General features: G+C 39.6%; 1 protein-coding gene across 1 annotated transcript; it reads left to right on the forward strand.

Annotated features, from left to right (window-relative positions):
* Positions 1 to 23,822: 23,822 nt before the first annotated feature.
* LOC143595154 (uncharacterized) lies at positions 23,823 to 24,729 on the forward strand (the record flags this gene model as incomplete). Its single annotated transcript, XM_077074261.1, has 1 exon — positions 23,823 to 24,729. A coding segment is annotated over exon 1 (907 nt), but the record flags the coding sequence as incomplete, so codon positions are not given.
* Positions 24,730 to 25,255: the final 526 nt, after the last annotated feature.

Consider the following 25,255-nt stretch of genomic DNA (forward strand, 5'->3'; position numbering starts at 1 on the left):
ATATAAACTAGGTTACGGCTTAGAAAGTTAAAAAGAAAAAGATTAACAGTTTGTGTATTCGAGTCAGAGAGTTTTGTATCCGGTGATCATAGTATCACGTGTTTACGGTTGGAATACAATGTGTGTTTGGTTATCGTATCGTGTGTTAGCTCGTGTTGTTTTCTATACTCGTAACGTCTTACGTAGGGATTCCGCACCTACGTAGTACGCGATATCTCGTGTAGATCCGGCTGGGAACCTACAATTGGTATCAGAGCATTTGCTCGATTGTGTGGTTCGGGATTATCACGCGGGTATAGAAATCGTTCCGTTCGACTATTCGCGGGACGAGTTTTCTGAGCTTTTGTGCTATACTCTTCTCCTACAATCTTAAACAACCCATAACACCTTCACAAACCTCGAAAAACCCAGACATCTAATCTGCAGAAGCTTCGTGTTCATCAGGCGAAGTTGCCGTCACTGTTAGTAGGGTTTCGGCGAAGATATAAGTTTAAGCGAAGTTATCCACAACTTCGCCTACCTCTTCAAGTTCGCTTACCTCAAGCGAAGTTACCCACAACTTCGCCTACCTCCCAAGTTCGCTCAACTTAAGCGAAGTTATTCTCAAGTTCGCCAATCCGGCGAATTTAAGAAAGTGAGCGAAGTTACAAATTCACGCGAAGTTAAGTCTTAAGCGAAGTTATTCACAACTTCGCCTAAAGTGCTGTTTGAAAATAAATTTTTGATTTTCGGATTTCTTTGAGTTTTGAGAAAGATGTCTTCGATAAACATTACTGAACTGGTAAAGATGGAAGTAGAAGCGGGGTCGGCTACAAAAGCACCTAAGATGCTTAAGAAAACTGATTATGTAGCGTGGAAAGATCGTTTTGAACAATATGTCAAGTATCAAGATGCCAAGATGTGGGTATGTATACAAGATGGTTACATTCCACCTACTGCTGAGTATGAAGGTCGTGATCAGATCAAGAAATACAAAGAGATGGAAGAAGAGGAGAAGAAAATGTATGAGGCAGAAAGCAAAGCTCATGCAGCAATTACAATGGCTCTTCCACAAGAGATACTTCACACCTTCCGAAAGTATAAAACTGCTAGAGAGCTTTGGGAAGCACTTGAGAACCGGTTTGAGGGCAATGTGGGAATTCGTGCCTCGAAAATTAAACTTCTAAAAACCCAATTCTCGGTCTTCAAGTATCTGAAAAATGAATCACTTGATGATATCATCACTAGATATTATCATCTGATGACTGAACTCAGCAACTATTCAATTGCTTACAAAGAAGATGAGATAGTTGAAAAGCTTCTTGATGCTCTCCCACCGAAATGGGAGATGTATACTGTGTTGATGAGAGAAGATAAAGACTTTGCTGACTATGACCTGGAGACAGCAGTTAACAAGCTAAGAACGTTTGAACTGAACATGGTACGAAAGGAGACACCTACCGATCAGGTTCAAGATCCGGGTATGTATGGTGCAAAGGTTAACTCTGGATCAAGTTCGAAAACTGAATCATCTGCTTATTACTCTAAGGGAGAGTCAGGCGCGAGCTCAACACATGAGGGACATGTATCTCTCAACATGAACGGTGATGTGTGCTATGTAGCTGGAGGGTCAAATGCTTCTCAACCTCAAGCGACCAAGAGTAGTTATTCCCCAAGTGTTTCAAACAACAACTACTCGAAGATGCCCATGAGTGTCAAATCTGCTGAACATCAGTTTTCTCTCTATGCATCTTTTATTGCTTCGTATGAGAACTACATTCAGGGTAAGATCGTTGATCCTGTAGTTTTGGATGAAGACTATGACCATATCGATGCTGATGATCTGGAGGAGATGGATCTGCAGTGGCAGATGGCTATGATTGTCAAAAGGGTGAAGAGGTTCATGAAGAAGACTGGCAGGAAGTTTGTCGGAGAGAGGCCAGGGTTTGATAAGTCGAAGGTACGCTGTTACAACTGTCAGCAGAATGGCCACTTTGCAAAAGAATGCAAAAATGAACGTGTAGAACGCAGTCAAAACAGATCTACACAGCAGAGTGGTAGTGGTAATGACTATAGAGCCATGATTTCCAGACAGAACGAGGAGTATAACTGGAATCTGCATGTTGAAGAAGTATTTGAACAGGCCAACTTGGCAAACATCGAAAATGCAGATAGTGAGAAGGGAACTGGCGAAAATGAAGCGTACATGGCAGATGTAGCAGACCAGCTCTCCGAGGTAAGTACCGAACTCCCTTGTACTAAGTGTGAACAGCTATCTGAACAACTGACAACTCTAACTGATCAGTTTGTTAGTTTGGATGCGCAATATAAAACTTTAAAAGAAGATCATCATTTCACTAAAGCTAGAGAAAATAGTTACAAAGTAAAAATTAAAGCTAGTGAAACAGATATTAAAAGTCTTAAAGCAAAGCTTGCTGAAAAAATTAAAGTGATTGATCTTAGCTATGAAGTTTTAGAAGAGAAAACCAAACTAATAGCTGAAAGAGAAAAACAGATAGCTGATCACCAGGTAAAAGTGGTGGAACTTAACAGGAAACTTGAACAATTCAGAAATTCCTCCGCTATACTTGATCACCTCGTTAGTGATCAAGGTTCCCCAAAAAGGGGAGGAATTGGTTATCATGAAGTTCCACCACCTTTCAATCATAATTACACTTATGACCCTAGTAATCAGAAATCTGTCGATGTTGACTATGGTCAGACAGTTCCGGTTAAAGTAACGATTAAAGAACCAGAATTTAGTAAGCCTGTTGCAAGTGTTAAGATTTCTGCTCCGAGTCCTGTCTCATCTAACTCGGACAAGTCTTCTGAGTCGAGTGAGAAGAGGAAGTGTTACCAAAAAGTGGAGAAAAAAATAAAACACCTGAAAAGAAGTCTCCACTAAACCCGTATGTCCCACCATATGTGAGACAAACGAGCAGTAATACAGCCTCAACATCTAAGACAAATTTTGATAAGAAAGTTGAAAACAGGTGTTGTTTTAGATGTAATCAACAAGGACATCTTGTTGCTGATTGCCCTCTGAAGCAGAGATTCAGAGGTGTGAGGCCTTCGAGAACTGAGAATAGAACTAACGATAATGTTAAAACTGAAAACCCATCAAAATTCAGAAATTGGTCTAATTCAGGTTTTCAAAGAAAAGGATCTCAGATTTTCACTACTAACAACCAAACCATAACTAATAATTCATTTAATTTAAGACGGTTTGGATGGCCTCATAGTCAATCCACAAGAAGGTATCCTGTTAGGACTCACAGAAATCATTATAATACTAACTTTGGACAGCCAAGGTACGGAATGTATCGACCCAAGACCAATCGGTCTTGGGTCCCCAGATTTTAATCATCTGCTTTAATTGTGCATGAACAGTTGAACAGGGCTGCCAACAATCAATGGGTTGTGGATAGCGGCTGTTCCCGGCACATGACGGGTAACAAGAAATTGTTACACGACTTGAAACCTGTTCAAGGTGGAAGGGTGAGTTTCGCAAGAGAGAGCGGTGGAAGGATTACAGGAATAGGGACGGTGTCGAATGGAAAGATGACTTTGGAGAAAGTAAACTTTGTTGAAGAACTAAAGCACAATCTGCTGAGTGTTTCGCAGATTTGTGACAAAGACTACACCGTACATTTTACAAAGAATGAAGCGATTGTGTTGTATCCTGGTTTTAAGATACCAGAAGATTGGATTGTTATGAAGGCTCCAAGAGTGAAGAATACGTATATCATGGATATGAGATCGACTGAGATGGCCACAGAAGAATCGTGTCTTCTGTCAAAAGCGACTGAATCGGAGTCCGAGTTGTGGCATGGGAGATGGGACACATTCATCTTCGGAAAATGAACTACCTTGTCAAAAATGGGCTTGTGCTGGGTGTTCCCTTGAAGAATTTCAACTTTGAAGACAAATGTTTATCATGCAAAAAGGGAAAGCAACACAAGAAATCCCATCTCACCAAGAAGGTCAATTCAATTTTCAGTACCCTAGAATTACTTCACATGGATCTCTTCGGTCCCGTGAATGTAAGAAGTCTAGGAGGAACATCTTACTGCTTGGTGATCACTGATGATTTCTCACGATATTCCTGGGTATATTTCCTGAAGTCAAAGGATGAAACAGTGCAGATGGTAAAGAATTTGATTACCAAGGTGGAGAATATCATGGGGAAACGGGTTAAATTCATCAGGAGTGACAATGGAACTGAGTTCAAGAACTACGAGATGGAGATCTTCTGCTTACAGAAGGGGATAGAACACCAATACAGCGCACCGTATACACCGCAACAAAATGGAGTGGCTGAGAGGAAGAACAGAACCTTAATTGAAGGAGCCAGAACTATGCTGGCTGATTCGAAACTTCCCGTGGTGTTCTGGGCTGAAGCTGTTGCTACAGCCTGTTATATCCTTAATAGAGTGTTAACTGTTAAAAGATTAAATAAAACCTGTTATGAACTTATGCATGGGAGAAAGCCAAACTTGAGTGGTCTTGAACCATTCGGGTCCCCATGTTCGATATTAAAGACCAATTCTAAATTTGGTGAAGTAGCCGACGAAGGAATCTTAGTCGGATACTTCGTTGGGACTCCCAACAGACGGGTCTTTAATACATCGAACAGCAAGGTTGAGGTGGTGTGTAACACTGATATCACAAGTTACAAATCACCAAAACCAAGCTCGGGACCCGCTGGGGTTTTCGACTATGATAGACTTTTAAATCTTTTAACATACCTTATCTGGTTTTTGCAGAAGTTGAGGAAAGAATTGCTACGAAGATGATATGCGATGAGGAAGACACTTTGGTGCAACGACCACAGTATGATGAATGTCAGCCTTCCTCGTCAAATGCTGTCAATACCCCTGCTGCCTCTACTGAAGAGGAATTCATCAATCCGTTTCACTCTCAACATCAATCACCCATTGATGAGCTATCTTCGAACTTGGAAGATAATCTGAATGTCGGTTCGGTTCCGACTACGAGAATTCACAAAGATCATCCTTTGGAGAATGTGATAGGTGATCTGTCCGCCGGTGTACAAACAAGACAAAGCTTGAATGAGCACACCTGTGTTTACACAAGCATTAAAGAATCAGGCATAATCAACGAGTGCTTGTACACCTGCTTTATCAGCCAGATTGAACCAAAGAACTATCAAATGGCTCTTAAGGACAGCTCGTGGGTCAAACCCATGCAAGAAGAGTTAGCTCAGTTTAAGAAAATGGAAGTATGGAACTTAGTTGCAAAACCAAGGAATGTGCATGCGATAGGCACAAAATGGGTCTTCAAATGTAAGAGAGATGAGAAAGGGATTGTTATCAGGAACAAGGCGAGGCTGGTTGTTAAAGGCTTTAATCAACAAGAGGGGATTGATTACAATGAGGTGTTTGCTCCTGTAGCAAGATTGGAAGCCATTCGTTTGTTTTTGGCATTTGCTGCTCATAAGGAGATGAAGGTCTTTCAGTTGGATGTGAAGAGTGCGTTTCTAAACGGTAAAGTCGATGAGGTTGTGTATGTTGAGCAACCTCCGGGTTTTCCTGACCCTGACTTTCCCGATCACGTGTACAAGCTAAGTAAACCGCTGTATGGACTACATCAGGCACCTCATGCCTGGTATTCAACCTTATCAGATTACTTGCTTGAGAATGAGTTTGAAATAGGTAAAATTGATAGCACATTGTTCTTCAAGAGAAAGGGTAGCGACTTCCTACTGGTGCAAGTCTACGTGGACGACATTATCTTTGCTGCATCAAAGGTCGCCATGTGTCAGGAGTTTGAGGCCGTCATGAAGAAGAGATTTGAAATGAGTGCTATGGGTGAACTAACTTTCTTTTTAGGATTGCAGGTTGATCAAAAGAAAGACGGGATGTTCATTCATCAGATGAAGTATGTCCATGATGTTCTCAAACGCTTCAAGATGGAGGACAGCACTCCATATGATACTCCAGTCTGCGTCAATCACAAATTGGGTGCTGATTCAGACAACGATGCAGACGTGGACCCAACCCAATATCGGGCAATTATAGGTTCTTTAATGTACTTAACTGCTTCTAGGCCTTAATAATGTTTGCTGTTTGTCTTTGTGCACGCTTTTAGGCAAACCCAAAAGAATCTCATTTGAAGGGTGCGAAGAGGATACTGCGGTATCTCAAAGGCAAGCCGAAGCTGGGGTTGTGGTACTCGAGAGGAGGAGACTTGGAGCTAGTTGCTTACACAGATTCTGATTATGGAGGGTGCAATCAGAGTCGGAAGTCTACAACTGGTGGATGTCAGTTTCTTGGTGGCAGACTAGTGTCGTGGCAATGCAAGAAGCAGACCTCAGTCGCAATTTCAACCTGTGAAGCAGAATACATGGCAGCATCCAACTGCTGCTCCCAGGTTCTTTGGATTCAACAACAGTTGCGCGATTATGGTCTGAATTTCTCACTTACTCCTATTTGCATTGATAACACTGCTGCTATCTCAGTAACTAACAATCCTGTGAAGCACAGTAAAACTAAACATATTGACATACGTCATCATTTATACAGGATTGTGCTGAGAAGAAGCTGATTGAGCTCGAAAAGGTTGACACGTTAGATAATTTCGCTGACTTGTTCACGAAAGCGTTTGACAAAACTAGATTTCAAAACCTTGTTGAGCTGAATGGGATGATCAATCCCGAGTAACCATGTCATATGTTTGGGTTAAAAAAAAAAACGTCACTATTGCTTAGAATTATGTCGGTTGCCTCAGTTTGAAGGACATGTCTTCGGATATGTTTGGTCCATATTTCTACTTGTAGAATATGAGGATAGCCATTAACCAGATGACTGAAAGTGACCGGGGCGGTTTATGATGAGTTTTCATTCTTTCGCTGAAAATTAGTCGATCATACTTAGTTAGAAGGACACATACTAGTATGTGGTCGGTCCAGCTGATCCATTGGATCTTCGGGATAGCCGTTAACCTGAAGACTTTGATTTGGTCGGGGCGATAGAAGTTAAATTTTTCTTTTCGGGAGATGAAATTATTTTTCAAGTCTACTACTTCGTAAGAAGTTCCTTTACTATGTTTAACAGAAAATTGATCTAACCTTGGAAAGTGATAGATATACTAATTGTGTGTGCTTAACTAGTGAAGTTATTAGGCTTAAAAGACTTTAGAACAGTCATTGTATGTCATGGTAGCTTTTTATGGTGCGTAAAAGTAGATGTGATACTAACTAAATCTACTCGATTTATGTGGAAACTCCTTAAGAGTTGTGCATGTCTTCATACATATCTTTCCGAATGATAGGCAGAAAAGCGATTACCCAGTCATACACGAGCCCGTGAGTGTTCTGATTCCCGTGAAGATAGCGTGTCAAGACGCTGCAGTGATCCAGATTCGGGACTTGCAGTTATTTTCTACTTAAAGTTGTGTATATACATGTTAGATTAAAAAAAAAAAATTCTAGAGTTCATAATGATAATGATTATCAATCAAGACACAAGAAGGTGAACGGGAAGCAGAGTCTAAGATCGAAGAGTAATTACTACTTAATCAGACACTACGGGTCGAGGTCAATTCGGGGTGACTTGGGGAAAGCCAAATACGCCTTGAGAATAGATAGGAGGCATCATAATCTCTGAGTTGTTGCCCACTTAAGTTTTGAGCTTAATTGAACCTAACTCGTATCACAGAAACGATGAAAACCATTTTAAGTAGATTACCTGCTTACAACCTGTTTCTTTATGTCATAATACAGCTGAACACGGATCTGTGTGACAGTCACGAAATTGGTATGATTCCTGTTCGGATCTTTTCTAAAACATGGTAGTCCCTGTCGAGACTGAAATTTGATCCCGTGTACTTTAATTTTTCAAATTTTTGTTACTTTTGTAATTGTTTGATTTTATACCTGGTTACTTGGTCTTGATCGTATCATTTAACGCTTTAAAGGATGTTTTTAAAACTTTATTGAAAATTGTTAAAAGTGTAGGGGTTTGTTTTGTAAATGCAGGCGAACTTGTTGATAACTTCGCCTGGAATAGGCGAAGTTATCGATAACTTCGCCTGTACTAACTTTGACCCTATATAAAGGAATTTAAAGGTCAAACAGTTTCATAATTTCAAAAACCCAGCGAACTTAACTCTCTGTCAACCGGCGAACTTATATCATCGATCATCTGAGTTTCTTTTTTTCGATTCCAATCTGTGATTAAAGGTGTGTAAGGTTTCTAGTTTCGTATAATCAGTGCTTTTGAGGTTGATCATCGGTCGTTTCGACTCGATTATCGACCTCGTCTTTCGAAACCTTAAACACCCGATTTCAAACATGTTTTTACGTGATAGTAAACTACTTGAACGTCTAAAACTTCATAAAATCATGTATTTCGGAGTCCTCGATCTCCGAAATCATCATCTACACGTCGTTCAAAATCTATAACTGTTGCCGATTCAAATTCGGCGAAGTTACAGTGTAGGCGAAGTTATCCGTAACTTCGCCTGAGGTTTAACTTCGCCTGATTATTGATTTTGAAACAGTTTATGAGGCGATGTTGTGATTAGGCGAAGTTATCCGTAACTTCGCCTGGACCATTTTACTTAACTATTATCAGACGAAGTTCAAGTTGAAGCGAAGTTGTTTCCCAACTTCGCCTCACCTTTAACTTCGCCTATACAGTATTGATCACAACTTCGCTCATGGTAACAGGCGAACTTGTGATTCGCTTTGAAGTTTATCTAACTTAACCTGTTTGTTGCAGATATGGCTGCTGTTGCTGGAGCAGGTGGTGCAGGCGGTGATGACGGAGGTGATCACCAGAGACAGTTCTTCCCGGGTCACAACATGTACATAACATTAGCCCGGAGGTGAACGGAGTTGATGATTTCCGCGAAATCATCACATTTCTTTTATGCTCGAGGATATTCCACGCGATTACAACAACTCTGCCAATTTCCTTGCCCAATATTGAGGATTTCTGGCAGACAGTGGAATACGACTGTAGAGTCGAGCCCCCGGTGATGCGCACAACCGTCAACAATCATATTGTTCAGTTCTCTTCTGAACAAATCCGGGCGGCTTTACGATTTGGGAACGAGACAAGGGATGACCCAACCGAGTTTGTAGCTCCTTTCCGTGATGGAGCGTTTTTGAGGATGGGATACTCTGGTCCCTTGGGGGATACACAGAGGAGGAAAGGCTTTTTGCTTGACCAGTGGCGCTTTCTCATGCATGTTATGATCGATTGCATGTCAGGGAGAAAGGCGGGCACTGATGGCATGGGCGCGACCAAGCAGTCACCGATGACTGCTCTGACTTACAACAAGCGATTCAGCTTTAGTCAGATGGTCTTTTATGAGATTGATCGTCAACGAAGAGCGATGGCGCGTGAGCGATTCATCATGTATCCAAGATTCCTACAAATGATTTTGAATCATGTTGCTTCAACGCTTCCTCAGCGCCGTCCGATCCGATACGTTGAGAGTGTGAACAAACGGATCTTCGCCCAATGTCGATCCTCCAGTGCGAGGAGCAAACCTGAGCTCCGTCCTCGACATACTCCACTCTTTGGGTACTTGATCAACCCGGGGTATGTGCCTGCTCGAGGGGACGAGTTTAGGGACCCGGCACCACAATAGGCAGGAGCACCTCAAGCTATACCTGCTGCTCCTGTTGTGTCACCGGAGGAGAACGTGGACCTTGATGCAGAATTTGGTGGTCAAGGCTTCTTTGATATGGATCGGGTGGATCCAGAGGAGAACGTACAGGTCCAGGTTGAACGTGCTTCGACTGTGAATGTTACTAGGGCAGCTACAACGGTGGCTGGCTCTGATTCTGATGATGAAGTGGCAGAGGCAAGAAGGATTATGGTAACTCGAGAAAGACTACATGGGAAGAGAAAGAGAACTGTTGATGATAGCGAGTCTGATTATGAGGAAGAGGTTCAACAGTTGATCCGGAGGTCAAGAAGGGAACGGATAGGTGCAGGATCAGGAGCCGGTGAGAGCTCTAGGGTGGTACGTTTCACTCCACCAGCACTATCCGGTATGACAATGGTTCCCTCATCCCTACAGGTTACAAGGCCAAGCGCTACGGGTGTTCCCGTGGTGGCTACCTCGTCTACTTTTGGCCTCCCACCCACTACTTTCCAACTTTAGGCTCCTGAGATCGTTTCATTGCCGCCTCCGACCGTTACTCCATCGGAGGTCGTGGCACAATTTATAGAGTCGACAGTTGTGGCCACTGCAGGGCTATCGGTGACGATACCACCTGCGGTTACGTCTATTTCTACTTCTGAGGTCCCGGTGACATCGGAAATCCCTCCTCAGTACACTCACGATTTATCGCATATGAGGTTCGATTTCGATGCAACCCTATCAGACTCAGAACGAATAGCAGCACCGGAACGGGTCGTGGCAGAGCAGTCAAGGATTAATCTTATCCAGACCCAGGCTATTCAGCGCCTAGTTACAGAGAATCAGATGCAGTCGTATCTCCTGGTACAACATGGAAAAATCATAGATGCTTTCAAGGAGTTCTTGGCATCTCAGGGGGAGACGAGCTGTAAAGGTGACGAGTTGAGGACCAAGAGACGAAATGATAGAGACGATGATCCCAATGCATCGAAAGATGCAGGTGGTGAGTTGCCAAGAACTGATCAAGCTCTTGGAATTTACACAACTCAGGGGGAGTCGACATCGGCAGCTGGTGGTGATGATGTGGTGGTGGTGGATGTAGAGGAGATGGATGATGTTTTGGTTGGGGATGATGATGTACTACCGAGTGATATGATAGAGAAAATTGGTGAAGAGATTGTGATTGATACAGAGATAGAAGAGGGAGAGATAGTAGAGGAGAATGTGGAGCATGAGATACCGCAAGTCGAGAACGTAGATATGAGTCAACAGATTGGGAATGATGAGTCTGAATGGAAAGAGCAGCCTAGATGGAAAGAAGGCTATGCTCAGTGGTTCGTCAAAACGAAGAAACCGGCGGTCCCTACAATGTTTAAGAAGAGTTACAACATTAAAGGCTATGCTGAAGCGAAGATAGGGATTATTTGCTGGATATATGATGAGCAGTTGAGGCTCTTCGTGATTAAAAGGTATGACGGTGTTCAGTACTTTAGAAGGATGTTAAGATCGTTGAATACACTGCCAGAATGTGAAGTGAAAGACTTAGCCAGATTGGGATTGATAAACAGAAGTGACGATAATATGGCTAGAGTCATTGGGAAAATTGTATGGAAAGAGAGTATAAAAGAGAAGAAATTTGAGCTGTTAAAGCCACAAAAGGGAAAACTTGTTGAAGACAAGGATAGAGGTTTGAGAGCTGATGGAAAGCCTTGGATGGTCATGAAGTATAAACCGATCCGGTGTTTGAAAGAAGTACCGATGAAGCTAATGCCCAAGGATGTGCTTAAAGACCTGAAGTGGTGGTTTGTAGATTGTGAGACAGCTGAGGCGGTGATGGAAGACGAAGATGAACAAGAGCTGCTTAGAGTGTACGATCCGATGCACTTGGTAAACTTATCGCAAGCTGATTTGCAGGTGTTGAATGACAAGAAGATATTTTATATTCCTGCTTGGAAAGACGAAGCGAGGAAATATCAAAGAGTGGTCTCGGTTTGTGTTCGAGAAGGAGTGCATGCTTGAAGATAGAAGATTGAAGATTACAAGACACGTGTTTGAAGCTAAAGAGATGAAGCTACTGCCAAGGGGGAGTCTGTTGGTGCATGATGTCAGTAGTTCATTGTCGAGTGTCTGTAATCGTGTTTGTTAGATTTGAGTTTTGTATGTAAGCGAAGTTACTAACAAGTTCGCTTATATGGGCGAACTTGTTAGTCAAGCGAAGTTAGGGACAACTTCGCCTGAACATGCCAGGCGAAGTTGTCGTGATTATATAAACTAGGTTACGGCTTAGAAAGTTAAAAAGAAAAAGATTAACAGTTTGTGTATTCGAGTCAGAGAGTTTTGTATCCGGTGATCATAGTATCACGTGTTTACGGTTGGAATACAACGTGTGTTTGGTTATCGTATCGTGTGTTAGCTCGTGTTGTTTTCTATACTCGTAACGTCTTACGTAGGGATTCCGCACCTACGTAGTACGCGATATCTCATGTAGATCCGGCTGGGAACCTACAGAAGTTAAGGGAACTGCTATACAGGAGAAATTCTTGATGAATCTTCTATAATATCCAGCCAAACCCAGGAAACTTCGGACCTCGGTTGACGATCTAGGAATCTCCCATTTAGCTATTGCTTCAATCTTTGCGGGGTCCACTTGAATTCCATTTGCATTGATAACGTGGCCAAGAAATTGTACTTCATACAGCCACAATTCGCACTTGGGAAATTTGGCATACAACTTCTCGTTTCGGAGTATCTCAAGCAAGATTCTAAGATGAACTTTGTGATCTTCTTCCGATTTAGAATAAATAAGTATATCGTCAATGAATACGATTACAAATTTATCTAAATAAGGCTTACAAACTCTTCTTCATCAAGTCCATAAAAGCGGCTGGGGCATTAGTGAGTCCAAATGGCATTACAATGAACTCATAATATCTGTACCTTGTTCGAAACGCCGTTTTCGGAATATCTTCTTCTTGAACTTTCAACTGATGGTATCCATAACGTAAATCTATTTTCGAAAAAAAACTTGCTCCTTACAATTGATCGAATAGGTCGTCAATTCTAGGTAGCGGATATCGATTCTTAATAGTTACTTTATTCATGGCTCTGTAATCGATACACATTCTCATGGAACCATCTTTCTTCTTGACGAATAAAATCGGAGCTCCCCAAGGTGATGAACTTGGACGAATAAACCATTTCTCTAACAACTCATCCAGTTGTTTCTTTAATTCCTTCATTTCCGTCGGAGCCAAACGATATGGGGATTTGGCTATTGGAGCTGTTCCCGGCATTAAGTCTATTCTGAATTCGACTTCTCGATTGGGTGGGATTCCTGGAAGTTCCGGAAAGACATCAGAAAATTCGGATAACATCTTTGATTTCCTTCGGTTTTGATTCTTCTGTAACACCCCAACCTAAGGCGGAAATGCCGGGGCGTGATCCGATTGCTCACAGCTCGAAGATACTATCATAAATATAAATTACAATATCTAATTGATTATTTTGTTCAAATAACACACACAATAATCAAATACAACGATACAATTCAAATAAATAGATACAACCATTTAAATTTAAGTTTTTCTTCATTATAATCCTAAGGTCTTTCTAAATGTCCAAACTTCAATCTTCAATCAACCTGCATATGCGTAGAAAATGGAGTTTGATCAACAACACATGTTGAGTGAGATGATCACCAATTTTGAAACAACAAATAATATATATATATATATATATATATATAATTGATAAATAATAAATGATAAATGCGCAAAACAATCTATGTGGTAATAATCAATCAAACCTTAACAAACCAAAATCAAGTATATTCGTGTGCCAATTAATTGTTGCCAAGCGAATCGGGCATTGATTACCATGACTAAATTGTCGGTTTACCTTCGCCAAGCGAATCGGGCTCCGGTTACTAAGACGGTCGTATGATCATACTAATGAAAACCCTATGCAAAAGGGGATATGTTGGACCTCTCCGAAACGTTATCAAATAAACAATTAAACATGTAGCAATTAGCAAATAGCATTCAACTGATAATCACACAATGATTATGTTTGCGATTTTGTGTATATATAGAATAGAAAATATGAGTAAGTATGCATATGTCCCTAAAACATTTGAAAACAGTGTATAAAAAGGGGAATGATCAAACTCACCTTAGACGGAAGGCAAGTGATTAATAAATTCGATAAACGAACTAATGATTTAAGCGAGTCGTCCAATACGCATCCAACGAGATTAATGATCAGAATCTGAAACTTTGTGATATGAAACTATAAATAAAAATGAACTTAATCCCGCTGGAATCAATCCAAACGGATGAGTAGAACTCTAGTTATGTTGATTTTAATGTTTAAACGAGTCGAGTCTGACCAGAATCTGAACTTTGAGTCGGAAGTCGGGTTTTGGTCAGAACCCTTAAAATTACGTTACGAGAATAAAAGTCTTCTGGACCGAACGTTGAATCCAACCAGAAGCATGAGAAAACGCAAAGTCAAACTTGTTGACTGTTTTACCCTTCTCGGGTTTTAAAGCAATTGACCAGTCAATACCCTTCAATCTAAAATTGATTGAAGGTCATTGACTAGGGAATATGTATGAACGATTTTATAGTTTACAACTTACCCGGAAAGTGAAAGGATTGATGAGAAACGGAAGTCAAAGATCGTAAAGCAAGTAAAGTCCACGAACAAGTCTTGAATCATTAACGAAGAGGCAAAAACCGAAGGTTTTACGAGCTGGGCAGAAGGTAGGACGGCTGGAGTATGATCTTTAGGGTTTGATTAAAGTTTACAGCAGATGGTTGGGTCTTGTTTATATAGGAAAAACATAAAACAAACTAATTATAGGCTTTTTGGCCCGTTTAAGCAAGTATATGCGATTTAAGGAAAGAATCAATGAAATATTAGTAAGGTTCTGATCTTGGGCAGAGGGAAACAAATTAGGAATGATATTTTAGTTATATGATGTTTACTTGGACCTTAATTCACTCAAACATGCCTAAAATAAATGATTTTATGCCTTAAACGAGTTAATGAACGAAAAATGAGTTGGGATTCTGACCAGGTCAGCCACCACGCTGCGCGGCCACATGGAGTGGAGCCTGTCGCGCGGCGCTCCGGAGTTTAGGAGCGGAAAGTTTCATTTTTTAGAAGTTTAGTCCCTATAGTTTGGTGTATGGTCTTTAAATGCACTTTTTGATGAAATCATTAGGATTTAAACGTTATTTAAAGTGTGAGGGCCTAAAGTGAACATTAGGAATTTAATACTTATAAAGATTTGATTTTTGATTAATAATAGTGATCCAAAATATTCCCGGGTCGGGTTAAACATAAATGAATACGATTTGAAAAATCCGAAATGTTACATCTTCCGTTACATAAGCCATAAATGCTAAACATCCTTGATTTAAGCATTTGTTAGCTTTTATCATGGAGATTATGCTAACATGACCAGCATCTTTATCGCCCGCGATTTGAAATGTTCGTTTGTCAGGGGCTTAAAGTTCTATGGTTTTCTTATTGCAGATGATACGGGCATGGTTGTCGGATAACCAGTCCATACCTAGAACTATATCAAAACCTGCTAATGTCATGGGTAGTAATTGTACAGGTATGACGTAGCCTGCTAATAAGATCTTTCCATTTTCTAAGGTCTCGGAAATTTTAACTATCTCACCACTGGCCGTCTCAACGTTTATAGTTTCATTTAATTTCCTTAAAGGTTCGTTTAATAGACTACAAAACTTATAATCTATAAAACTCTGATTTGCACCAGAATCAAATAAAACTCTCGCGTAAACGTTATTAACTAAGAACGTACCGGTGATGGTTTCCGGTATGTCTGCGGCCTTCTTGGTATCGAGTACAAAGACTCGAGCATTCCCCTTCTTTCCTTCATTCTTGGTGCTGATCCCTCCAGCACCTCCACTCCCAGCAACATTCTTTTTAGGACATTCGAAGCTAAGATGTCCCATCTCCTGCAGTTGAAACAAGTCATCTTGTTCTTCCAACAATCAGCAGGGGCATGTCCTGGCTTCTTGCATGAATCACAGATGATGGATGAAGATACTGCAAACCGGCATCGACTCGAGTGATGTCTCTAACAAATCTTGCACAACGGGTAGTTGGAATTGAAACCACCTCTCCTCCTATCCACATCTTTTCCTTTGAAACAATTATTTTCCTTTCCCTTCTAGTTATTTGTTGAATATTCCTTCTTATCTTCCTCTTTGTTGTGGATCAAACCGTTCATCAAATAACCAGCCAGTTCCATGACGGATTCAACTGTCTGCGGCAGATGAGACCTTACCATGTCTCTTATCTCTCTCGGTAAACCCCATATGTAGCGGGTTACCTTGTTTGATTAGGGTGTTACCAACTGAGGCACAAGTCTACAATATTCTTGGAACTTGGTATTGTAGTCTCTCAGATTAGACCCGACCACTTTGTGATTAAGAAACTTGGTTTGGATTAAGTCAATCTCATGCATTGGACAATACTTCTATAACACCAGATCTTTAAACTCTTCCCACGTCAACTGGTACATGATTCTCCTACCTCTTGTCATCAACAGAGTGTTCCACCACTCTAGGGGCTTCCCCCTAAACATCCGTGTTGTGTACTGAATCTTTTCCTCCTCAGTACACTTGCTTATTATGACAATTGATTCAATTTCTTTGAGCCATCTTATGGCGGCTATGGCTCCTTTGTCGCCATAAAACTCTTTCGGTCCATAATTCTTAAAGTCATTAAACAAACAACCTTCGATTCGTAACTTTTTCTTAAAGGTTTGGTGGATCTTTTCACCATTGGTTGATCCCTGATCACTTTCTTTGTTTTGAGGGATAGGATTAGGACGGGATTTGGATTTGACAGACTTACTGGGTTGTCGGTTTTCACTTTGATGGACAGATTTTTCTTTCATAGCGGGTAATAAGGTATTCATGGCATTGATCATTTCTTGCATTTTGGTTATCAACTGCTCATGGTTTCCTTGAGCAGGCTCAGTTTTCGATTCGTTGTTTTTAGCATTCGAAGCTTCCTTATTTTGGGATGGATTACTTTGTTTCGACATTCTGAAATTATAAGGAAATTGACTTATTACTTAAAAGTTTTTATTTATCTCACAAACAGAATAGATTATGACAACTCCTATTACTACGAACTCGAGAAACAACAATATTATCACAAATACTACAGACTTATTCTAGAAACCACCTATACTACAACAACTGAACAAGGAACAAACGATAGAACCACAACAGAACAAGGTACAAACGGTATGGTCACAACAGAACGAGTCTTCAATCCTTCATGTATTTCTTGATTATCTTCTTCAACTTACTACACTTGTGTAGTAACTTCTTCTCTACTTTCTTCTTCTTGCTACTCTCCGTAGCCAACTTTTTCCGCAATCCATCCGTCTCATGCAGTGCCCGATCCAAATGCTCTTCTTGGGACTGAGGGATGAGACTTGGATATCCGTACTCGGGCGGTGGATCACGATACCCCATCATGACTATATCATAATGGTTTCTTGGATACGGCGGTGGTGGACTGGATTCAACTTGCATGTTGTGAAAAACTTCTGCAGCCTCCTCTTGCTGCCTGATTTCCTCAGCTTGTTCCGAGATGGTTGGAACGACACCTGTAAAGGGTGGAAAACTACCTGTGAGTGCTTGGACATATGCCTTCTTTCGGGTTCTTCTTCCGATTCTTCTTCTGGTTCTTCTTCCGACTCCTCTTCAACTTCCTCCTTCGGGTCTTCTTCTGGTTCAACTTCCACATTACTTTGATTCACCTCAATCCGAATGGTCTTCGGTTGTATCACTCTCATCTTGGGTCTCCTTGATGGACCTGAAACAGAATGAGGAGAATCTATGGGGTTGTAAACTAGGGTTCTTGGGTCAGAGTAAATCTGCATCCAACTTGGGGTACCCTTCTTGGGATTGGACTTAGCTGGTTCGTTAACCTCCATGTTATTGGAAGGATGATTCCTTGGGGTTGGCGGATCACTTGGAATGTTGATTGGAATTTGCTCCGTGCCTGGGAAGTGAATTGGTTGATTCCCATATTGGACCACTAGTGTGAGGGGTCTGTCCTGGTCGAAGAAGTTAGCATAGTATTCATCACTTTGACCATCGGGAGGAACGATGGGCTCTAGATGGCCTGCTTGTCTCATTTCTTCGTAGAAGAATTCTATCATCTTTTTGAATATCGACATCTATGAGGATAAAAATGATAAGGGATAGAAAAGATTAAAATGATAAGGGATAAGAAAGAATACCAACTTATCTTATCCTTATATAATAAAATAATAAATATTGAAACTTATATCTGTTCAAAGCTTAGGTATACTTATATACCTAATTCGCTAAGATCAATGGCTCTAATACCAACACTTGTCACACCCCGGCTCAGGGCCTGGGCGTGACACCCAATGTTAGTACCTGTTTTGTAAATATATCAGAGTTTAAGGTTGTAAAGCGGAAGACTTTTAATAAAATATTATTATATTTGAAAGACGGGACTTTAAAACACCAGTTAATTTGTACAGAAGTGTTTGGATTACAAAACCATGTTTCACATTATTTTAATAATAAAACATCCATTAAGCCATCAGATCGTATAACGGCTATCCATCTTCTACAAACACCTATTCTCCATTACCTGTAAAACAGTTATAAAATACGTCAGCAACACATGCTGGTGAACATGCTGACACAAAACATTTAAGTTACTTAGTTATCCCCTCTGGTATCTTATGACCCGGCCCATCGTGGTTTAGGAAACAACCAAGTTAAATATACTATTATAAACCTCCAGTTATACTTGAAACCTCTCAGCGATACTGCAGCATCGAGGTCTTAGCAACTATCAATATACACGAGATAATCCCCTCTCGGACATTACTTAGGTCCGGCCCAACGTGGCGGAGGCATTAGCAAGCGTGGTGCAGTGTGCCCACCGTCTACCCACATATGTAAGGATCCAGACAAACGTATACAATAGCCTGAGGGCCAGCATTACTTTTGTTTATAAAGTTTTAGGGATGTAATCCCATGCAAACATTCAAGACTTTGTTTTATAAAAAGTTGGACGTATTCTCCTTTCTTCTTGGTTGGTGTTTCTCACCAATTTGTCTCGTTACCTCGGACCTATAGTACGAGAATAACATTTTATAAGTACTAGATCAACGATCTAGCTTTAGACCTTTAGTCCGATTACGTAACCTTTACCTTGGCATTTTATCTCTTTATAAATATAAGGACCTCTAGTCCTTACTTTTGTTAATCATTTTTATAAATTATGTTTCTTCTTCGAGAAGAAACATACTTTTCACATTTCTTTTAACATAAGAAATATTTAGTAAATTCTTTATATATAATAAAGAACTATTATTTTATCTATAATCTCGACTTTATGAAATCTTATTTTTACTTTATAAAATCAAGGTACGGGCTAAATCCCCGACTAGGGTCTAAGCCATTTATAATATAATAACCGGTAGAACCCCTACCTTGAATGGCTTATTACTCGAAATGCCTATGCTCTACTTGGACCGCACTTCTACTTGGAAGAAAGTTGAGAGAGTATTTAGGTAGGGTTATGGCACGCATTTCAAGGTAAGACTTGTCGGGATATCGACATATCGGGGTCGTGGCACACTTATCGAGGTAATGTGTGATTGGGAGTGTGAGTTGGATGAGTGAGGACCACCCCATGGCCGACCTATTTATAGAAATTTTCTTGCATTTTCGCGTATCGCGAAGCTGCTTCGCGTATCGCGAAAGTGCACTAGCTTCGCTGAGTTGCCGCGTAGGCTTGCCACGTGTCACTACGGTATCGCCACGTGTCCACGCGAAGATGCAAATCCTGGATTCTTCGCGTATCGCGAAGATGCAAAACTTTGGGTATTACATTCATATTATAGTTTTGTTATATTTATTGTTATAACATTAATTGTTGTTTATAAAAATTAGGTTTATATTTCGTTATTCGTTAAAGCCTACCGACCTTTTTATTTCAGCTCGGCTGAGTTATTTAAAACCTCGGATACAGTCCTGATTTTAATCAAATTTAAAATATTTTTTAGAAGTTCACAAATTCTAAAGATAACAACTTTACAGATACTTTACGAAACCTTTATAGACATAAATTTCATTCAAAAATGAGAAAAGAAAAAGAAAAAGAAAATAAACATTGCTAAATTGACGAACTGACTCCGCTAGTGCTGATGTACATGAAAAGACAAGATGGAAAAGGAAAAAAAAATTATGATATATGTGGACAAGTAGCCCGAATCTATGGGCTTTTGTGAGCCCCACTTATTCCATTATATAAATTTTTATTTAAGTAAATTGTTATTTCATTCCTATGTTTATAATATATAGCTTATTCAACCTATAATGAAATTTTAAAAAGAACGAGCTACTAGTGTAATTTTGTTTGCTCTTTCGGCCACTAAAACTATAAATGGTAAGATTTTTTTATTTTTTTTTTAATTTTCAGTCTTTATATTTTATTGTTTTTATCACTTTAATTTAAAGAGTTGATAAAAAAATATTTATTAATTAGCCAACTTATTTATTTAGTAAAATATGTATTTTTATTGAATTTTTTATTTTTGTTTCTCTACTCATGCTTCATTAGAAACTACGAAATTCTATTTCAAATGTCTTTTGTTGCTTTCCTGTTCGGACTTAACTATAGTCGCAACACAGAAGCGCCCATAAGCATTAATTTTAATTTAGGATTTCTCTACTCAAAAGTGCCATTGTATCATAACACTTCAAAACCACTAAAGCATTAATTTTAATTTTGGGTAACAATATGCTTGCCAAGTTTAACTTTAAAACATCAGGTTTTTATGTGTATATTAGGTGTGCTATAGGATCGTAATTTAAAGTTTTGTTATCGAATCACAAGAATCGCAACACAACACAACGTAAACATTAATTTTTAATTTGGATTTCTATCTATCAAGCAGTGACGAAACTTGAACTTTTAAATTGCACCGGAATGAAAGTATTAGAAGTTAATATTAAGTTTTTATACATAAAAGAATAGTTTTTTTTCAATAAATAAGGACAATAAATCAAAAAGATAAATAAACAAAAATAAAAAAAATCTTTTAATTGGTTTGGTTTGGACTACGAAAAATATATATTACCACAAATCATGATTATGCTCTAGTTTGTGGTATTTTGCATTACTAATTTCTGTGTGAATGTGTTTAATATGTTCCATTGAAAAGCTTAAACTGTGCCTATTTGTTTGTAATCACTCTATGTTTAATTCGATTGTGTGTTGATATTTAGATTATCTAGTTACCGTTGCATTTAGTAGGTTTTTAATGTTATTAATAAATGATGAGAAAAATAAGTTCAAGAACAAGTTAGGCCATATATGGGGTATACTCTAACCCCTCTTAACTCCACATAAGCACCACATCACTTATTTTTCTATTATAGGTCCTTAGAACGGATCAAACAACTATGTTCTTAGATCAACCTTACACCAAGCTATCAGAAATCGCTTGGGTGCAACCGAGATCTCGGATCTTGTGAATGTTTGGTTATTTTCAAAAATGGTAAGGTAGAGGAGGAGAAGAGAGAGTTTGTGAAAAAGCTAAGATAAGAGTTGCAGCATGTGCATGCTTCACCTTTTATAGGTGAAGGCATGCCATGCTAGCTTTCTATTTTGTCCGGCCCAATGGGCTCAACAAACATGGCCTCGAGCCCAAACATATTACAACATAAACCGAAAGATAGTAAAATACATTGTGAATAAACTAGATAATACAAAAGACTACATTTCAAAATAGGGCCTAACATTCTCCCTCTAGTCTTTAGTATTATCTTTAGCTTTCATCTTCTGTCGGTCACGTATTCAAAGGGGGAGTCATAATCAAACAGTTGGTTGTCAACAAGGTAATGAACAAACTTGTTGAACTTCTTAACTATCATGCCTGTTTTGTCCCTTCAAACATCTTCAACTATGGCCAAAGGAGAATTGTACAACTCCAATAAGTCCTCCTTGCTGAGACACAGCTCATGCTCGTAAAAAAGCGGAGCGTATGCATGGTATCACTATGAGTGACAACTTCCCCAGTGTTGTTGTCGAAATCCCAGGCAACAAAGTCATAAAGCATGCTGGGCGTGAACGGCTCTCCAAGGTAAATTGGTTCCCTAGATCTTTTGACATCTTGTACCTCCATACCTTTCTTCTCTTGCCGGTGGCCTGATCGACTTCGGTTGGATACAAATAAGATCTCCCATTGTTAAGCTTGAAATTGGCATAGTTATCCTTCCACTCTTTTCTTAAAAATCTCTTAAACCAACCCTCCAGCTTCTTCTTCACTAGCTCCACTACCCATGATTCTTCTGAAGTAATTCATGTCAAGTTGAGACACAATTAATGCATATCCAAGTAGTGCATGTAGGTAAGATCACCATTCGCACGTCTAATAGCTCATGTTTTGCTATCATTGTGCCATTCGCAGTTGAGAATGGGAGAGTCACGTGGTACGGGTAGTTTCGGTATCTAATGCTTGCATTTATGCCGATGTTATACCACTTCTTTCTGGGCTTTGGCACTCGATAAGCTTCAGTAACATTTGCTGGAAGACCCACCACGGAACAGATTCTTGAACTGGGTCATTGACATCACGAACCGGTGTGTTCGGATTCGGGGAGTAGTTTATGCCATCATCATCAAAAGCTTTTTTTTTTCTTTTTCTGGAGATTGAGTACCTGCATGTAGGTCCCTGGAATGGATCATTACAGGTATCACAAACTCAAAGGGTGCGAAATCCCCTAAGTGTTTGATTACGAGTATTAGTAGTAAACAAGAACAATAGATAATATATCAAAGGATTGCTTTGAATTGTTACATTAACAATCTTGCATACATGTGTGTATGAAGACTACGTCGTATTAATCTCAAAAACCACCTGCGCAGTCTGCTCACTCTCAATGCTAAAATCTAGGGTTTCAAATCACACCGTCAATTCCTCAACCGATCATTTAAACTCTCAAGTTACAGTTGAAATTCCAGTTCATATATCGATTGAATCTGCATGCAATTGTATAATTATTCCATGTCTAATTGTACGTGTAATTTATAAACTGATGCACAGACTAACGATCCATATAACAAAGGTTGATCGAAGCTTGATAGATCGTAAATCGGCGCCAGGTGAGTGCGAATTTTGTTTTCTAGTCGAAGATTCTGAATTTTGATGATTATTCGCGTGTTTAATTGTTCTTGTAATTTGCTAATTGATTCACAGTTGAACGCTCTATAGAAGGAAAGAATCTTGAAGCTCGATCTATCGTTATTTCCTGCTAGGTGAGTGATTATGCTCTAATTTGTGGTATTTTGCATTACTAATTTCTCTGTGTGTGTGTTTAATCCGTTTTATGTTCCAGTGAGAGTATAAAACTGTACGCGCTTGTTTGTAATCACTTGATGTTTAATTCGATTGCGTGTTGATATTCAGGTTATATCTAGTTGCGGTTGTATTTAGTAGGATTTTAATGTTATTTATAAATGATGATAAAAATAAGTTCAAGAACACGTTATAACCTAGAACTGATACTTGGTTAATTGTAATGTTAAATTTAAACTGGCAATTCGGATTTCTGAATGATACTGCATCCATATGTTGAATTTATAATTAACAACTGATACTTGGTTAATTGCAATGTTAAATTTAAATTTAGTCAATATAATTAGCAAAACCAGTTATACTTTACACCATACATGCAGCTTATAGAAGTCTAGGACCTGATAATCATTAATGTGCAAAAATCTTGCTTGAATCTTACGACGCCACGGCACATCACAAGTAAACTTCTGTATATTATTTTCCTATGCGCAAACGGAATCTGTTTATTCTCGTTATAGGAGGTAAAGTCCTTAGTCTGACTTATTATTAACTAATTAATCATGTTAAATGTTTTAACTGAGATAACTGGATTACTTCATTCATAGTTTAGATTGACAACTTCAATCATTGTTTATATGTATATTTATGATTTATGATCGTTTGCTGGATATACTGTTTCACAAATGTCGATATTAACGTTTGCTTTGACATTTTGTTTATGGAAATTGGATACTCAGATTTGGTAATCTTTTGGTTGAGTTAGTTTATTTTTTTACGGATAAAATTGTTCGATTTCTTAACATCTTTACTGCAGAAAATGGACCCGGTGAACAAAGAAGTAAGGGCCGACGCAACACTAATCGATATGGAACAGCCGAAACGAGGCCCCTCAAGAAACAACCCAAGTGAGAAACAGGCCCAAAGAGTCCGCTCACATGTGACTGTTCCCCTGCCGCCTGGTTTTGCACCACTGACTAACAACACTCCTCGAGTTGACCATACCAACGATCCAACTCAAGACAGCATGGGGCAGGTTGTAACCGGTGTTGTCCAGGCAACTTTTGAAGGTGGTTACTTGCTCGCGGTTAAGATTGCTAACTCAAGCATCCCATTTACGGGTGTGGTTTTCAAACCGGGGCACGCTGCTCCAATAACACCAGAAAATGATGTGGCAACGCATGTTGAAATGATCAGACGGGCTGAAGTTCCGATTCCAGCAGACACTCAACCGAAACGTAAGCGGAAAGGAATATCAAAAGAGAAAAATATGCAACTGGTTACTTATGTCGGTAACGGGCCCAACCCGGTGGATACAACACCGCCACCACCTAAAACCAACTACGGGTTATCCCCGACGGTCCCACAAGTTGGGGCAAGAGGGACCGTGGTCCCGGTTGTTCTTCAACCGAAGCACTTATCAAATAGTATACCAAACAGTATATCCAGGAATCAACCCGCACCTCATTTGCGGGCCTCACTAAGCAAGCAGGTGCACTCGGTTCTGCCATTGGCGGTTTACCCACCGAACGGGCCAATAAGTCAACCGTCAGATTTTCCAACCAGCTCAGATATTGGTGATATGCATGAGCCACTTTTTGTTGAACCGTTGCAAACCCGACACACGGTTCAACATTTCCAACCGTCACCCGTGTTTGGAGGCGTCATGCATGATGGGACCCCAAGAATGACGGATCTTCTGAATTATGAATCTTTATTATTACTTAGTAATTTACTTTCTTTTATATATTTATTATTAACAAGTTCTTGACTTTTGAATGTTGAAAATTTTGGTTGTAGGCTGTCCAGCGCGGTGTTGACCAGGTTGCCAAATACGAACATTATAAAAAAGGTCATCAGGCAGGAAAGATGTAAGTTCATTGATGGTGTACGATGTATGATCAACGGGTCTGGTCATGGTCCCAGATAAGGAAATTGTTGAATTTCTTATACCCACATAGGGAAATTGTTGAATTTCTTATATATGTTTCTTTCCGAGTGTTTATATTATTTCATAGAGGAAAGTTACTTTGTTTAAATAGCCTAAGTCTAGTGTCTTCTCCGTGTGTCATCCTCTACTAATGGTACATGTAGCATATATATATAAAATAATTTCAACTAAATAAATAGTTGGTGAGTTCACACAATTCCATGAACTAGTGTAAATCGAGCAAGTAAAGTCCTTTTAAGTTGGTAATAACCAATGTACTCGGATAATCAGGCAAGTAAGGTTCTTTCCAGTTGGTAACAATC

Source organism: Bidens hawaiensis, unplaced genomic scaffold (assembly GCF_021521415.1).
Source record: "Bidens hawaiensis isolate Kalapana, Puna unplaced genomic scaffold, B.hawaiensis_p1.1 tig00044743_1, whole genome shotgun sequence".
Taxonomy (NCBI): Eukaryota; Viridiplantae; Streptophyta; class Magnoliopsida; order Asterales; family Asteraceae; genus Bidens; species Bidens hawaiensis.